The 16,204-nt window shown below is 53.7% G+C and overlaps 1 protein-coding gene across 1 annotated transcript in view; it reads right to left on the minus strand.

Annotated features, from left to right (window-relative positions):
* ERN1 (endoplasmic reticulum to nucleus signaling 1) overlaps positions 1-16,204 on the minus strand; it is an 83,470-nt gene that overhangs the window by 6,152 nt on the left and 61,114 nt on the right. The window contains exons 11-20 of the mRNA XM_061144388.1: positions 15,106-15,224; positions 11,778-11,969; positions 9,832-10,099; positions 8,982-9,072; positions 8,526-8,715; positions 7,452-7,551; positions 7,029-7,228; positions 3,265-3,412; positions 1,615-1,742; positions 67-190 (exon numbers count right to left, since the gene is read on the minus strand). Coding sequence (XP_061000371.1) covers positions 67-190; positions 1,615-1,742; positions 3,265-3,412; positions 7,029-7,228; positions 7,452-7,551; positions 8,526-8,715; positions 8,982-9,072; positions 9,832-10,099; positions 11,778-11,969; positions 15,106-15,224 — 1,560 coding nt within the window. The remainder of the gene's footprint in view (positions 1-66; positions 191-1,614; positions 1,743-3,264; positions 3,413-7,028; positions 7,229-7,451; positions 7,552-8,525; positions 8,716-8,981; positions 9,073-9,831; positions 10,100-11,777; positions 11,970-15,105; positions 15,225-16,204) is intronic.

Consider the following 16,204-nt stretch of genomic DNA (forward strand, 5'->3'; position numbering starts at 1 on the left):
CCTGCGTCTCAAAAGCGTTCACAAGAACCGCTTCCGCCCACAGGCGCCCGGGCGCCTCGCGGTCACCTGTCTGCAGGGGCACGGTGATGTTTTCCCGCCAGTCCATCTTCACCACGGCCCGCCCGCCGCGCTCCAGCTGCTTCACTATCGGGCCGTCCAGGGCCTCCTTCTCTATCCGGTCACTCACGTCCTGGGAGGGAGACAGGGCAACGGGTGACGGTCAGTGTGGAGGCGCCGAGGGCCGAGGACGGACACGCGGCGTGACAGGACGGCCACCCCTGCCTGAGCTGGGCAGCGAGGGTCCTGTCTGCTCCCGGGAGCAGCCCTGTCTGCCGCTCGCTGGGGAGAGCCCTCCCGGCTCCACAGGCCCGCAGCCCCTCGCCCGCGTTTCACCCACACTACGTGCCACACGGGGCCACGTGTGCAATCTGTATTCACTGATGAAGCAAGAAAAAGGTTCACTTGGATTGACATGCTGTGACTTCTGTGTGGCCACACACACAAAGCCATGACTAAAGGGCGGTGGGGGGCGGGGGGGAGGTGTTTATCATTCTTCAATCAAACAATTAGAAAAAACAGGAAGCCAAGACTTCTTTCTGAGGAGAAAAGCCAGTGACAAGAGTATCGGGTCCGAAGGCCCCAGCTATGGATCCAAATCCTGCTCTGTGTTTGAGGGGATGCACCCGACCATGGGCCACTCGGAGTCCCCATCAGTGAGAGAGGTCCACTGGGCAGCCTTGTGGGGAGCACAGTCTTCATCTTTGACAAAGATAAAATCAGACCGGCTGGCTGGCTAACTTGCAGCGGCAAAAGGAAAGCCTTGGCGGGAACTGATGGTCAACTTGGGCACATGGGGGGCTTCCCCGGTGGCTCAGTGGTAAACAATCCACCTGCAATGCAGGAGACACAGGAAACAGGGGTTTGACCCCTGGGTCAGGAAGATCCCCTGGAGCAGGGCATGGCAACCCACTCTAGCATTCATGCCTAAACAACCCCATGGAGAGAGGAGCGTGGTGGGCTACGGTCCATAGGGTTGCAAAAGAGTCGGATATGACCAAAGCAACTGAGCATGCACTTGAGTACATGGGGGCACTTGGAGCTGAACCTCAAAGCTGGTACAGCTCGTGATACGGACAGAAACCTGTGTGTTCACAAGACATGTGATCGAGATAACCAAGAACTTCCATCCCAACCCGGGGTGCGGTGAAGGTCCCTCTGCCTGAGCTTTATTCCTGTGTTACATCTTATCATCAACCAAGTGACCTGGCTAATCTAGAGGTCCCCTGAAGATGTCTGACCTCAGACATAATGTTACTGCATACTTAGACTACAGTGTGGTGTAGACATAAACACTTATGTGCACTGGGAAACCAAAAAGTATGTGTGACTCGCTTTACTGCAATATGTGGCTTATCACCAGGGTCTGGAGCCGAGCCTGCAGTATCTCCCAGGTCTGCCTGTATGAAGGGAATATACTGAGATGCCAACTGTGGTTCTCTTTCGGCTGTGGGATTATGGGTCATTTGTTTCATTCTTCGTTCTTTGCTATAGTTTCTGGAAAGAAATGGGAAAGGTTAAATGAATATTTCTGATGAAGAAAACAAACATCTCCACCTGGAAGAACTGGAGCTGCTTTTCCAGGCTCCAGAAGAAAGGGTGTTTCAGCACATGCTTTGCTGACGGGCGCTTCTGGGGATCCATGGCGATCATCTTCTCTATTAACTCCCGGGCAATGACGTCCTCTGCAGAGGAGGAAAACAGACACACAACTCCTTATGACCAGCCTCAAGCTGCAAGCAAATAAACACCCAAAACCTTAACAGCCTGCATCCCTGCGACTCAAGGTTCTACTGACAAGTGAAAGTCGCTCAGTCGTGTCCGACTCCTTGCAACCCCATGGACTATACAGTCCATGGAATTCTCCAGGCCAGAATACTGGAGTGGGTAGCCTTTCCCTTCTCCAGGGGATCTTCCCAACCCAGGAATCGAACCGGGGTCTCCTGCATTGCAGGCAGATTCTTTACCAACCGAGCTATCAGGGAAGCCCTGATAGCTACTGACGGAAACTCATTCCAGTAACATGAGACTTCGGCTAAAAAGCAGAGACCTCATCACACAGTTAATGAAAAGGAGTGATCCTAAATACTCGCTATCAGAGTCTCGGGCGACACTGTCCTGCCTCCACACACTGGCCTGTGGGCCACGAGGATAACACACTGGCTGAACGTGGATGGACGTGGGCAGAGAGTCAAGATGAAGGTTAAAAACGAGCGTGCTTTCCCTGGTGGCCCAGCGGTTGAGAATCTGCCTGCCAATGCAGGGGACATGGGTTTGATCCCTGGTTTGGGAACTAAGATCCTACATGCCACAAGGTAACTAAATCTGTGCATCACTGTGCCCTAGAATCTGTGCTCCAAGACAAGAGAAGCCACTGCAATGAGAAGCCTGTACACCACAACTAGAGAAAGCCCATGTGCAACAATGAAGACCCAGTGCAGCCAAAAATAAATCAATAATAATAAAAAAAGAGCATGCTGCAAAATACTATGTACTATTTAACTCCATTTTTTATAAAAATATGAATATGTTTCTAGAGAGATGATCAGAATAATGTGTACAAAGGTATTGATAGCAGTCATTCCTCACTGTAATGGATCTATGAGCCTTTATGCTAATCTATTTTGTCTCCAGGGAATAAGGAAAATTAATCCATGAACAAAACTATAAGATAGTTTAAATCTTTTTAAAAGGCAGGAGTAGGTGTCATAGGCCAATTACAATGTGGGAAGCCCTTCAGTCAGGCAGAAAGGCTTGTTCTCCTGCCTGGAGAGTGAGGACCCAGACCATCTGTCCCCAGACCAGGGTGACCCCCTGACCGCCAGCTCACACCCGAGAGACCAGTTTATGGAGCATGGCCCTTCTGTCTCCCCGAACGTCGGGACAGGAAGGGATCTCAAACTGTTTAACCCTCAGGAGTCACAAACTGGAAAACAGAGGTCCCCAAAGGGGCCTTGCCCAGGTCACAAAGGTCATTGTGTGACCTCAGGAACCCAGGAACTACTTGGCTTCAGGACACCCCACTAGCCCTCCACCAGCTCTGGACCGAGTCCTTGTTCACTGAGGCCCACTGGGCGAGCAGCTGCAAAGAAGGCCCTCTGGGGGCTCAGACTGGCACCACCCCCGCCCGCAGGGGCTGCTCCCGAGCCCCCCACTCTGCCGCCTGCTCACCGTCGAGCCCTGCCCCCCGCCCAGCCCCCCACTCACCATGCTTCTCAGGGTGCAGGCAGTCAAGGCTGTAGGCACCCAGCAGAATGTTGGCCTGGCGTTGCAGGGACTTGCCGAAGGGGTGGCTGCCCTCGGATATCACATAGTAGAAGACGCAGCCCGCGGAGAAGATGTCCACCGTGTAGGTCTGAAAAGAAACGAGGGGTGTCAGATGCCCTGGAGGGTGGGGGAGTTATTCCCACCCAGCAGCAGAGGAGGGGTTGTTGGGAGAACACCCCGAAGGTGCCTTGGGAGAACCAGCGGATGGGGTGCAGCTGCTTGGAGAAGTGCTGGACGCAAAGAACTGGGCTCTGGAGCCAATGTGTGGGACGCTGGCTCCGCCACTGGCCCCCGGAAGTCCCCTGGCCACTCTGCACCTCAGCATTCACAACCATGAAATAAGGATGAGCCCATGGGGCTGCTGTGAAGATTAGATGCGTCCTTGCTGCTAGTTATTCTTTACCCAACCAGCTCATCACTCCTTGAGGGCAGGGCTGAGTTTGCATCCCTGTGGTACCCCAGGTTCGCGCATACAACAGGTCTTAACCTTTGTTAATAAATGAAATACAGCTTTTGGTGGGAATTTCCTGGCAGTCCAGTGGTTAGGACTCTGCATTTCACTGCTAAGGGCATGAGTTTGATTCCTGGTCAGGGAACTAAGATCCTGTGTGCTGTGTGGTTAGGCCAAAAAATAAAAAAAAGAGCTTTTCATTCAAAAACAGCTCCAGAAAGTGATTATTTGACAAGTTTCCAGTGCGTTCACTTTGATGTTATCTATTAACATTTCTCACTTATCCCATGAAACCATTCCGTCTCTAGAGATGAAACCAGCGTGTGTGACTTCTAGCTCCATCTACGTGGGGTGTAATGCTGGGGTGTAACCCAGGCACGGCATGGGTCCCTCACGCCAGGCCCCACCACTCGGATTTTCCACCAGACGACGTAAGGCTCTGGTGAGAGAAAGTCAGGAGCTGGTTACCTTCCTCACCGGAGAAAACACACCCTTCACAAGAGCCTCGTGAGGTGAGCGGAGGAAACGTCACCACCCCCAGATGACGACACAGACAGAGAGGTTCGATGACAAGCCCAGGGTCACTGCTGGGGAGTGACAAACCAGGGCAAGACGCAGGTCTTATTGCCAAGTCTGATAAATTATTCTGTTGTCAGAGCGCTCCTGAGGTGGGTGACAGATTCAGTACCGGACGAACAAGTCCACCAGTGCTGACGTTCTCACCTAACGGCCACTGCCCGCCTCCTCGGGGCACGGCCAACGCTCCCCGTTTTCCACAGCCTGTGCTACCGCGTCCCCAGCATCCCCCCAGCATCCCTCCAGCATCCCCCCAGCATCCCTCCAGCATCTCGTCCCTGACGCTCCCCGTTTTCTGCAGCCTGTGCTGCCATGTCCCCAGCATCCCCCCAGCATCCCTCCAGCATCCCGTCCCTGACGCTCCTATCCCGCATGCTGGCCCCTCTGCATCCCAACCCAAGAGCCTCACCTCTAGACTCAGCTATGCTCTTTCCCAAACTCATTTCTGCCACTGGTCCTTGTAGTTTAAATCCTCCGTAAGCTGATAAACACACATGCCGCCAAGTCTGAGGTAAGTTGAGTCTTTGCTAAGACTTGATACGAGAAAGTTGCTACAAAAACTGCTGTGGGATTAGACGTGGGAGACTCAACTGTGAGCTAGACGGGCCATAAATAGCTCGAGGCTAGGATTCCGCTCTCAAATCGCTCAGGGGGTGCTTGAAACGTCTGAGTCTCAGTGCAGAACCCACAGAAGGCATTGTGAGCGTGCTTTATGCAAGAGAGGAATGCAAGAGAGGAAATCAGCAACTCCATTCAGTTGGGCCCAAAGTCAAAACAAGACCTTGTTTTACAGCAAAGATTTTTCTTAGAGAGCTGTTATTTAAACTTAAAATTAAATGTTTACAGTGTGTATGTATTTTCTTATGATTCTCTATAGTAACTTTTTTGATTAATAGACCAACTGCTGGTCCCCAGTGAATTAGATAAGACGGCTCTGCTGCATCTTATCTATTTTAGGATGGCTGATCCCATCCAAGTCTGATTGCGGAGGTGTCGGATAATCCTCCAGGGTCTTGCTGAGCTAGAAAGCAAGGTGCTCAGACACGACTTGGCTCTTAGCAAAAGAAAGAAGAACCCAGCTCAAAGAGGCTCTGGTTGGGCAAATCTGGAACAATTTGAGTATCAAAAGGAATGGGAGCTATTTTCACAGAAGTTTAAGAAACATCTGGTGAAGCTCAACTTTCAGGAACCAAGGACTGCCAGATAATATTAGCCTCTACATTAAGCATTTAGATGCTTACCTGAAATCTGCCTTGTACAAAGGAATAGTATAGATAGATTGAACTGCACAATTTTTTAAAACTTGATTGCTATTAAAGCAGAAATTATAAAGCTATAAAAAAAAAAAGGAGGGGGAATAGGAATAAAAACAAATAAGACTATACCAGGTTATATTACTATTTTTTTTTAAATCCATGAGTCCATAGTGACTTAAAAAAAAAATAGAAAGGGCATAGAAAAATGTCAGCTAACAAATGTAGAGTTTCAACTGAATGGACTGATTCAGGCAAGGGATGCCAACGGATGCTGAATCACTAGCTGAGTGAATGTTGGTATTGGGACACTGACATTCTGCCAGGGTGTTGCCCCATACGGTCCAGGCAAAGGGGATATGCCTCTGTTAAATACCCGTGCCAGGTGGGCCAACTTGGCATCACCAGTAGGAGAACAGTAATAGTAACGGTACAACCTGACTGTTGTTCTTGTCCAAAACACTTAATGTGAATCCAACTGAACCTTTAGACCTACTTCTAGCTCACAGGAAATATAAGGAACAGATGGGCAAATTCAACATCACCAAGAGGAAATGGGTGAGTGAATCCTGAGTGGGGCGTTCTACAGAGAGGCATGGGGACTCTGCAGAGAGCCACTGTCATGGGGCAGAAAAGGTGGGAGAACCGTGTCAAGTAAAGGAGAGAGAATCAGGGACTTCCCTGGTGGTCCCGTGGTTAAGACTCCACACTCCCAATGTAGGGGGCCTGGGTTTGACCCCTGGTTGAGGAACTGTTCAAATGCCATGCAACAAACACACTTGGTTGGGTCCTGGTTGACAGCTCTGTAACAGACCTCTGGGGAACAACTAGGGAAACTGGAATATGGATTGAATACTAGGCATCGTGGAAACAGTATTAATGGTTGAGGTGTAATCACGGTGAGGTGGTTAGGAGGTAGAATGTACTTGTCTTTGGGAGACAAGTGCTAAAGCATTAAAGGGTAAAGGGCTGGGAGGCCTGCCGCTTATATGCAAGTAGTTTCAGGGACAGAGAAAAAGTGAAAAATATTGACAGATGCTGAATTGGGGTAGAGGTAAAGAGGCTCTCAATTCTCTCTATTCTCAAACCAGAAAGTTGGAAAACCAAAAATTTAAAAAAGAATGAAAACTGGAAGTCTGCTCACCTTATGCTAGCCCTGATTTCCCAGTTTCCCAAAATAGGGGGAAAGTGATTGGAAGACTAGGGGGGAAGAAAAACAGACCACTGCCCACACCTGCCTCTTTCATTCATGGACAGGAGACAATGTTAAAGGGGCAGCATGTGCTGCTGGGAGAGTAGCTCTTTGCTAAAAAAAATCCCTCTCCAGCAGTGAGCCTGCAGCCCGTCGGTAACGGGAGGTTCTGACTCCCAAAGGTACAAGAGGCTGGCTCCGCGGTTTTCACAGAGCCGTGTCCATCACTCACGGGGTTCTCCTTGCAGTCTTCGCTCAGCATCTCCGGGGCGATCCAGCCTTCAGTGCCCGGCACGCCTGAGCGGCGGCTGAAGCTGTGCCTGCCCACGGCCAGCTTCTTGCAGAGGCCGAAGTCGGAGATCATGGCCTTGATCCTGCCGTGTGCGTTGGGCATGGAGAGGAGGATGTTGTGGGGCTTCAGGTCTCTGTGAACTAACAGAACACCCCAGGTGAGTCCACTTCTTCCACCATGGGGACGTGCCCTCCCCAGATTCCCGAGAGGCCCGCTGCTGTCTCTAAAGCTCCTGGTCTTCAAATGTGAAAGTCCTCAGGTGCGTAGACAACTGGGACCCCAGCCATGCAGCAAAGAGCTTCAGCAGAGGCGAGGCCCACCTGGGCAAGTCATCTCCCTGCCCAGTAAGGGGAGGCTTCTCACCGATGTTGAGGGAGTGCAGGTGGGCCAGGCCTGAGGTGGTCTGCTGCAGCAGGGTGATGGGCTCCAGGCCGAGGTGGGCGAAGTCCTTCTGCTCCACGTACTGCAAGAGACACAAAGGTGGGGTCACCGCACGGCGCCCCTGGGACTCAGCTCCTCAGCACACTGCTCTCACTCTCTCTTTTTTTTTTTTACACTCTCTCTTTTTAAAAGTGATTCAGTTTTATTTAGAAAAACTCTGCCTGAGGGCTTTTGCTTTAATTAACATCTGGTACTGGGTCAGCTTGTTTTATCGTTATTTTAAGAAATGAGAATTTTTACTGACAATGTTTTCTGTCTACTTCCATATTTTCCAGCAGACTTTCTCCTGAAGTTATAGGCTAACTTCAATAAGCAAACAAGGCTCCAGTTTACTAGTTTATAATGAGATGATGAGAGGGTAAGAAATCCAAGTTCATTGCCTCCTACAGTAAACTCTATGATGAAGCGAAATGATACTCAAACAGTTTTACAGCCTTGAAACTGAGCAAAAGCGATTCGATGGATGATCTTAATGACTCCAGTCATCAACCAGCATCCTCCTAGCCCACACCAGCCCTGACTAGCAATGAGAGGAAGGACCAGCCACGTTTCCTGGAAGCCAAGAGGGACAGAGGTGCCACCTGCAAACAAAGACTTTCCCAGGCAGCCGAGGGGACCACACAATCAAAGTTTGGGTGAGGACTTCCCTGGAGGTCCAGTGGCTAAGACTCCAAGCTCCCAGTGCAGGGGGCCCGGGTTGGATCCCTGGAACTAGATCCCACATGCCGCAACTAAAGACCATGCGTATAGCAACCAAGAACTGGTGCAGCCAAGTAACTAAAAAAGCTGGGGAGATGAAAGTGCACTATATTCCACTGCTCATGGCTAAATGCGTACATACCCTTGTCGACATGCAGCAAACGGTACATTTAAAATAAATATATTGTAATGTAACCTTAATCAAGCTAATAAAACTAAATGGAAAAAAAAAAACAACCCAGCAGGCAGTTCCTAAAACGGCGCCAGGGCTGCGGGGAGAGGGACCGGGGCACCCACCTCCTGCAGCGTGGCCGCGCACAGCTCGATGGCGATGTACTGGAACTGCCGGTCCCTCTCGGTGCAGAAGTAGCGGATCACGTTCGGGTGCTCATCCGACTCTCTCAGCAGCTGGACCTCACGGTCCGCGAAACTGAAACACTCGGGGAGGATCCTCTTGACCGCCACGTCGCGGTTGTCAAACATGCCCCTGCCGGACGAGGAGAGGAAGGCGGGCTGAGGAAACGCTCGGAGAGCCCTGGGCCCACAGGGCTCCTTCCACTGATGCAGCGGCTGCCTCTGCAGCCTCACAGCCCAGGGTGTCCCGACCCACCACCTGGAGGGCCCCATGGCCATCACTACCCTCCCTGGGGGAGTTCTTCCATCTGGTCACCGCAATGACCCCCCTGCGCCCCGGGAGCCGATGGGAGCTCCTGCGTGAGGCGGTGGGGGTCCGTGGCTCTCCAGACCACTCACCGGTACACAATCGTGCCCTCAGCTCCGTGGCCCAGGACGTCCTTTGGACAGAAGGAGATTTTCCCAACCATCACCATGCTGGTCTCCTCATCTGGGTCAAAACAGGGAAAAGGACAGACGTGACCTAAAGAACCTTGAAACCAGAGTGGCTGCGAGCTCCCTGAGGTCAGATGGAGGGATGAGAATTCAGGTTTTACGCCCCTGGGGCCCTGGTGAGCAGAAGCCCCTGGGTCCTCTTTCCACACTCGCCCAGGGCCGACTCCTCCCTCGGTTACCACCCTCTGTTCCTGATTTACATTAATTACTGTGAGGACGGGAGCCTGAAGACAGGGCTTCTCTACAGGTCGGCCTAAAGATCTGGCCCTGAAACACTCAGGTCGTGATGGGGGTGGGGGTGTGTGAAGCGGAGAGACCAGTAGCAGAGTCTGCAACCTGAGACCCAGGACTCTGGGGTCTCCTGCCCTGGTCCTGCATCCATCCCCCCAGAACATCAGCCCCGACAGTCAGTCTGAGCCCACCTCCCCGAGGGAAGCGGCTCCACAGCTGCACATGTGTGTGGTCACTGGCCACCCTGGGGGATGTTCTGGACCCAGACGCCAGGGTGACTCAGTCAGCCCCAGCAGAGTGAGATGGAGGGAGGGGAGCCACGGTGGCCCCCAGGAAAGAAGCCCTCTGAGGGGGAGAAGCTGAGCGATGGGGCAGAAGTCCAGCCCCCAAGTGGGAGCGAGGGTGGGAGGGGGTGAGACCTCAGCAGACCCCTGGGAACTTCATAAATCCGTGGAGACCCCCCGGAGGCTCTGTGGTCCTCAGGCTGTGTTTCCACGAAAGAGCAAACGGCAGCTCCCTTTACCCTCATCGTCCTGCTCCGGGAAGGGGCTGGTGACAGCCTTGGAGGTGGAGCCGGTGGAGTGGACCGAGTGGTTGGAGGCTCGGGGGGACGTGTTGGGGCTGCTGGTGGCCGAGCTCTCCGAGTACTGGCCGGACGAGTCCTGGAGCTCGGCGTCCTGTGCCGCGTCCCCGGGTGGGTGGAAGGGCAGCTGCTGCTGCTGCAGGAGCTGGATCTTCTCCAGTTCCTTCTGGAACTGCTGGTGCTGGAGCTGCCGCTGCTGGTGGATGCTCTGGGAGGAGAAGCACATGCCCGGGCCAGTGCAGCCGCTCCCCGGCGGACGGGCGGGCGAGGGAGGAGGGCTGCCTAAGGCAGAGGAGTGGGGGACACTGGACGTGACCCCGGGGGTGGGACGCGACTGGTAAGAAGGCAGTGGGGGGCAGAATCGGGTCAAGGGCTGGATGGAGGTCTTCCTGCCTGTCAGACTTCCTAGGACAGCCCATTCCCCCAACTGGAGGGGCCGGCAGTGGCAGCCGAGGAGGGATTCTGATATAGGTGGAGGACTCGGCCGGGTGGTGGGAGTTCCATTCAATTCTACGGTTCTGGGGCTTTTATGAAAGTCTGGGGTAATTCCCTGGTGGTCCAGAGATTAGGACTCTGGGCTTTCACTGCCCAGGGTGTGGGTTCAATCCCTGGTTAGGGTGCGTGCTAAGCTGCTTCAGTTGTGTTGGACTCTTTGCGATCCCATGGACTGTAGCCCGCTGTCCATGGGATTCTCTAGGCAAGAATACTGGAGTGGGTTGCTGTGCCCTCCTCCAGGGGATCTTCCCAACCCAGGGATCGAACCTGTGTCTCTTACGTCTCCTGCATGGGAAGGTGGTTTTTTGGGTTTTTTTTTAACCACTAGTGCCACCTGGGAGTGTGGCCAAAAAAATTAAAATCATGAAAGCCTGAGGATTGGTACAAGAGTGAAACCAAACAGGAAGAATGGGTACCAGGTGTCTGAGAGCTCTACCGTGGCCATGCAGGTGGCGGAGGTTTGTGCAAAGATCAGCAGTGAAGATCAGCGCACAGGCAAGGACGCTGGGGCTGAGATGTGGGGAGCCTGGCCGAGGTCGGGCTCCCGGTTCATCCCGCTGCCTTCCCCATGCCCACATGCCTCTCATTTAGTCTGAACAACACATTCCATCCTAGTTTGAAGTAGCAGTGACTGTGATTATTAATTGTCCCCACGCGTGGGAGGGTGACTGCAAGGATGGGTGTGTAGCCAACACTTTCCTGGGAGTTTTCTGGAAAGCTCACTCTCTCTTTTTCAACTTGGGTTGAAATTCTGGAAATTCCATCTAATAGCTGGGTTTTCTTGGGAGTTACTGAACTTCCCAGAGTCTAGTTTCTTTCTTTGTGGGTAGGGGATAAATAGGGCTTCCCTGGTGGCGCTAATGGTAAATAATTCGCCTGCCAATGCAGGAGACCCAAGAAATACACATTTGATCTCTGGGCTGGGAAGATCCCCTGGAAAAGGAAATGGCAACCCTCTCCAATATTCTTGTCTGGGAAATCCCACGGACAGACCATGTCCCTTGGCTTGTGGGATCTTGGTTCCCTGACCAGGGATGGAACCCAGGCTCTGGGCAGCAAGAAGGCAGAGTCTTAACCACTGGACTGCCAGGGAATTCCCATGTGTAGTCTTAAAAAAGAAAATACAGTTAAGTATTTAAAATGATCTGCAAGCAAGGTTTCCAAATCAATTTTTACAGTCAAACTGTAAGTTGTAAGTACAAAACTGTAATTTCCTGAGAAGTGAGCATCTCTTTGATTACAATGGTTTTGAAGGTAAGCCAATATTGACTCTAAAGTGGGGGGAAAAAAGTATTTGCTTGTTTGTTGCCTTTGTCTGGAACTGACTGACAGGCAAGGGTTCACAAACAGGTGGGCGGGGGGGTGGGGCGGGTGGAGGAGCAGAGCCTTACCAGGGGGTAGGTGATGATGAAGGCCACCCAGCCGATGAGCAGGAAGGTGCTTAAGATGATGGTGGCCATGTCCTTGAGCATGGAGTCCACGGGGGCCTCGGGCTTGGCAGGGGCGTGATCAAACTTCTCTTCCATGTCTGGAGAAACCGTGGTAGGTGCGTTTTCTGAAGTCTGGTCAACCAGGTTGATGACCTTGTGTGGGAGAGAGTGGTGACATCACTGCTCAATTTCCAGCCAGATATAAAAGAGCCAAACAATCAGGAGAAGCCATGACTCAGCTCAGACGGCAGTGGGGTTTGGGAATGGATACATGTATGTGTATGCCTGAGTCCCTTTGCGGTCCACCTGAAACTATCACAACATTCTTAATAGGCTATACCCCAATAAAAAAAAAAAAAGTTAAAAAAAATAGGAGAAGCCATGATTATTTATGAGCAATGACTATGCTGTGAAATATGTTGGATTGTTTTTAAAGCCCACCCAAGACCACAAAGCCAAATAACTGTTGCCCTTTTCAAAGCAACTGCCTCGAGAGGCCATGCGCTATTGCAGTGATGGAATCATTAACTCAAAAAAACGGTTTTTAGAGAAATACTTTAGAAAGTGCCTTCACATGCAATATTCTTTCGAAAATCCTTATTAAAGGCAAAACCCTCCTTGGACGGTAGAGCTGCTGTTTGGGGAAACTCTGAAATCTTCAGTAACAAGTCTGGTGGAAAGCTGGTGGTCCACTTGGTAACAGCATTTCACATTAAAAAGGAAAACACACAATCACACAATCTAGGAAGTAATAAAGCAGCTTTCCAACATTGCTTGTAAACTTTCAGTGTGACTCCAAACACAAAAACACTTATTCAAACAGTCCACTATATTTCAAAGTTTTTAAAAAGCATTAGGGTCCTTTGTTAAGCCGCAAATTAACACAGATAAAGTGGAATTTTTGCCCAAACTCTTCAGAAACTGTAGGACTTCTAGAAAAATGCATTGGTTTGTTCTGGGACATTTACTCGTCCAGGCGTGCTACAATTATTTGCTGGATGAGACGGACACACAGCCTCCTTGGCACCCCCCACGTGCTCGCGCCTCCCCCCCCCTCCCTCGGGCCCTCGCCATCTGTGGGGTGTGCCTGGCTGGTGGCAGCTGAGGAATGTGTGCTGACCATGTGACCAGAGACAACACCGCTCATTCGGTTATATTTGCTTAAGTGTGTTTGTTTTTAAAAGTTAGTCTTAATACCAGACAAATGCACGTCAGAGTATTATAACGGACTTTCAAAGGACTCTTTGCTCAAGATGGAACGATTATATAGGAAAATCTCGATGACGACCATCTCTGGGTGTTAGATCAAGGGTATTGTTTAATTTTCTTTGTAAACTTTTGCTTTCTAGGGTTTAATAACAAATATGCTGGGCTTTACTCAGATCAAAATCAGATGCAGATTTTAGGGCCCTGATCCCTCTCCAATCTGGCTGCCTCCGAAGACGAGGGACAACTCAGCATTTCCCCGAATCTTAAACGTCCATGTGATTTTCTTTCCGTTTCTCTCTGAATTAAAACCTAAATCTCTAATGTGAATTTGATATGATCACAGCCCCCCCCCCCCCCCCATCAGCCAGTTACTCCCCTCTTTCTCTGGCCCTGCCCAAAGGCCCTTCTGAGTCACAGGACCCTCACCGGCAGGGCTGCAGTATCCGCCAAGCCCGAACAGCCTCTGGACCCCCAGCCCCAGTCCCCACCTCTGGGCCCCGACCCCCAGCTCCCACCTCTGGGCCCCGACCCCCAGCCCCCACCTCTGGGCCCCGACCCCCAGCCCCAGCCCCCACCTCTGGGCCCCGACCCCCAGCCCCAGCCCCCACCTCTGGGCCCCGACCCCCAGCCCCAGCCCCCACCTCTGGGCCCCCAGCCCCAGCCCCCACCTCTGGGCCCCGACCCCCAGCTCCCACCTCTGGACCCCCAGCCCCAGCCCCCACCTCTGGGCCCCGACCCCCAGCTCCCATCTCTGGGCCCCGACCCCCAGCCCCCACCTCTGGGCTCTGACCCCTAGCCCCCACCTCTGGACCCCCAGCCCCAGCCCCCACCTCTGGGCCCCCAGCCCCAGCCCCCACCTCTGGGCCCCGACCCCCAGCCCCAGCCCCCACCTCTGGGCCCCCAGCCCCAGCCCCCACCTCTGGGCCCCGACCCCCAGCTCCCACCTCTGGACCCCCAGCCCCAGCCCCCACCTCTGGGCTCTGACCCCTAGCCCCCACCTCTGGACCCCCAGCCCCAGCCCCCACCTCTGGACCCCCAGCCCCAGCCCCCACCTCTGGACCCCGACCCCCAGCCCCAGCCCCTACCTCTGGGCCCTGACCCCCAGCCCCAGCCCCCACCTCTGGACCCCGACCCCCAGCCCCAGCCCCCACCTCTGGGCCCCCAGCCCCAGCCCCCACCTCTGGACCCCCAGCCCCAGCCCCCACCTCTGGGCCCTGACCCCCAGCCCCCACCTCTGGGCCCTGACCCCCAGCCCCCACCTCTGGGCCCCGACCCCCAGCCCCCACCCTCCTGCAGCCTCCACACCTACTCTGCGCCCCAGAGGCTGCGCACGTGGGCGGAGCGATGGTCTCCCCGCCCCCCGGCTCCCACCAGCAGATGGGACAGGCTGGAGTTCTGTGGGTCTTGAGGTGTCTTTGCTGGAGCTCCAGGCTCCACTCCCTCCTCACTGGCTTCAGGCTCAAGAATGCTCTGAGAACCCCAGCACTGCCCATGGTGTGAAGGAAACCCCCCTCGAATCCTAGTTTGGGTGGTCGTCTGCTTCCGGCTGAGAGCCTGAGAGAAGGCTTCATATCCCGGGGCTCAGGAGGGCGACCTGGGCCGAGTCGGGCGGGTTCCTGAGTGCCCCACACCCACTAAGCAGGCGCCCTGGGTCCCTGCCAGACCGAGCAGGCCATGCCTGGCTTGAGAACTCCTCAGTCTCCCACCTGCTCTCTCTGCCAGCTCTCCCCTCACTGCCCCGCCTGGAACACGGCTCCTGCGTGGTCACCTGACCATGTCTCCCACGGCTCCCTGCCGGGCATCCTACAATCCTGTCAGGCTGTCTCCTCAGCCCCGGAGCTGGACGCACAGGGCTAACCCCGCTCCGGGCCTTCACCTCTGCCTGCTTCCCTCCAGCACGCCCACCGCCTCTCCCACAGGCCCTCTCCCGGCCGTCGGCCCTCCGCACTTTGTCTGCCGTGGATTCCCCTGCACCCCTTCCCCTCCTGAGTGGACTGCGGGGCCTAAAGGCAGGATAGACGCCATATCCCCCAGCTCCTGACTCGGGCGCCGGTGCCTGACCGTCCATGTCCCCACTCACCTCCTCAAAGCTCTTCTTCTCCGAGTCGGCGGGAATCACGTTCTCCCGGTGTTTGGGCAGGTTGTTGGGGAAGCGCTCCAGCATTTTGGTGGACGCAGACAGTGGGGTTTCGTGGTGTCCTGCCAGAGGAAGCATGGCCTCTAATGAGAACGGTTTCCCCATGCGGTGGCCGCACTCGATGCTCAACTGAGACATCAGTCGCCACCCAGAGAGGCGCCCGCGATGAGAGCTGGGGCGCCCTCCTCTGTCCATGGGATTCTCCAGGCAAGAATACTGGAGTGGATTGCCAGTCCCTTCTCCAGGGGATCTTTCTGACCCAAGGATTGAACTCAGGTCTGCTGCATTGCAGGTGGATTCTTTGCCATCTGAGCCCCCAGGGAAACCCCCAAGAGCTAGTCTGAACTATGTATACTTCTCATCTGGAGAAATCCCTTTGAACTCTCTCTCTAGGTCAGTTCTCTATCTACACCGTCAACACTGCTCATTAAGGGAAGCCTAGGTTTGTTATGAGGCACCATCAAGTTCCCCTCCTCTTTCAAGGAACACTGAGATGGCAGGATTTCCTGAACTGGTTGCCTGCCTCAGACCTCTGACTCACACCTGCCAGTGGGGCCCAGGGATCTGACCTGGGAGTGTCTCCAGGTACCTCTGAGGCTCGCGAACAGGAGACCCTCAAGCTAAGAGGAGTAAGGTTGCCCCTCCACATGCCACCCTGCACTGTGGCACTCTGCCCGCTGCTCTCAGGGTTCCAAGTCCTGTCCCTTGGCCGGGTACCACCCAACACTCTGTGATGAGCCCGAATTCCCTCTTCCGCCCACAGTCCTTATAAACAGGCCTTCCCCTAGCGGAGCCTTTAGCAGCATCACGGAGGGCACTCTGAACCCACTGGGCTATAAACGTGACTGTGAGATCCTGAAACATTTCTGTGCAAACAGGACCTGGTCTTCTGATTTTCCAACAGAGCCATGAAGACTTTTTTTTGGATCTTTCACGGTCTCGCATATATATTTCCTCAGTTTCCAGTAACTTTTTTTTTAAAAATTTTATCTTTGGCTGGGCTGGGTCTCTGTTGCCACACGTGGGCTTTCTCCAGTTGTGG

The sequence above is a fragment of the Dama dama genome, chromosome 5, assembly GCF_033118175.1.
Source record: "Dama dama isolate Ldn47 chromosome 5, ASM3311817v1, whole genome shotgun sequence".
NCBI classification, from domain to species: Eukaryota; Metazoa; Chordata; class Mammalia; order Artiodactyla; family Cervidae; genus Dama; species Dama dama.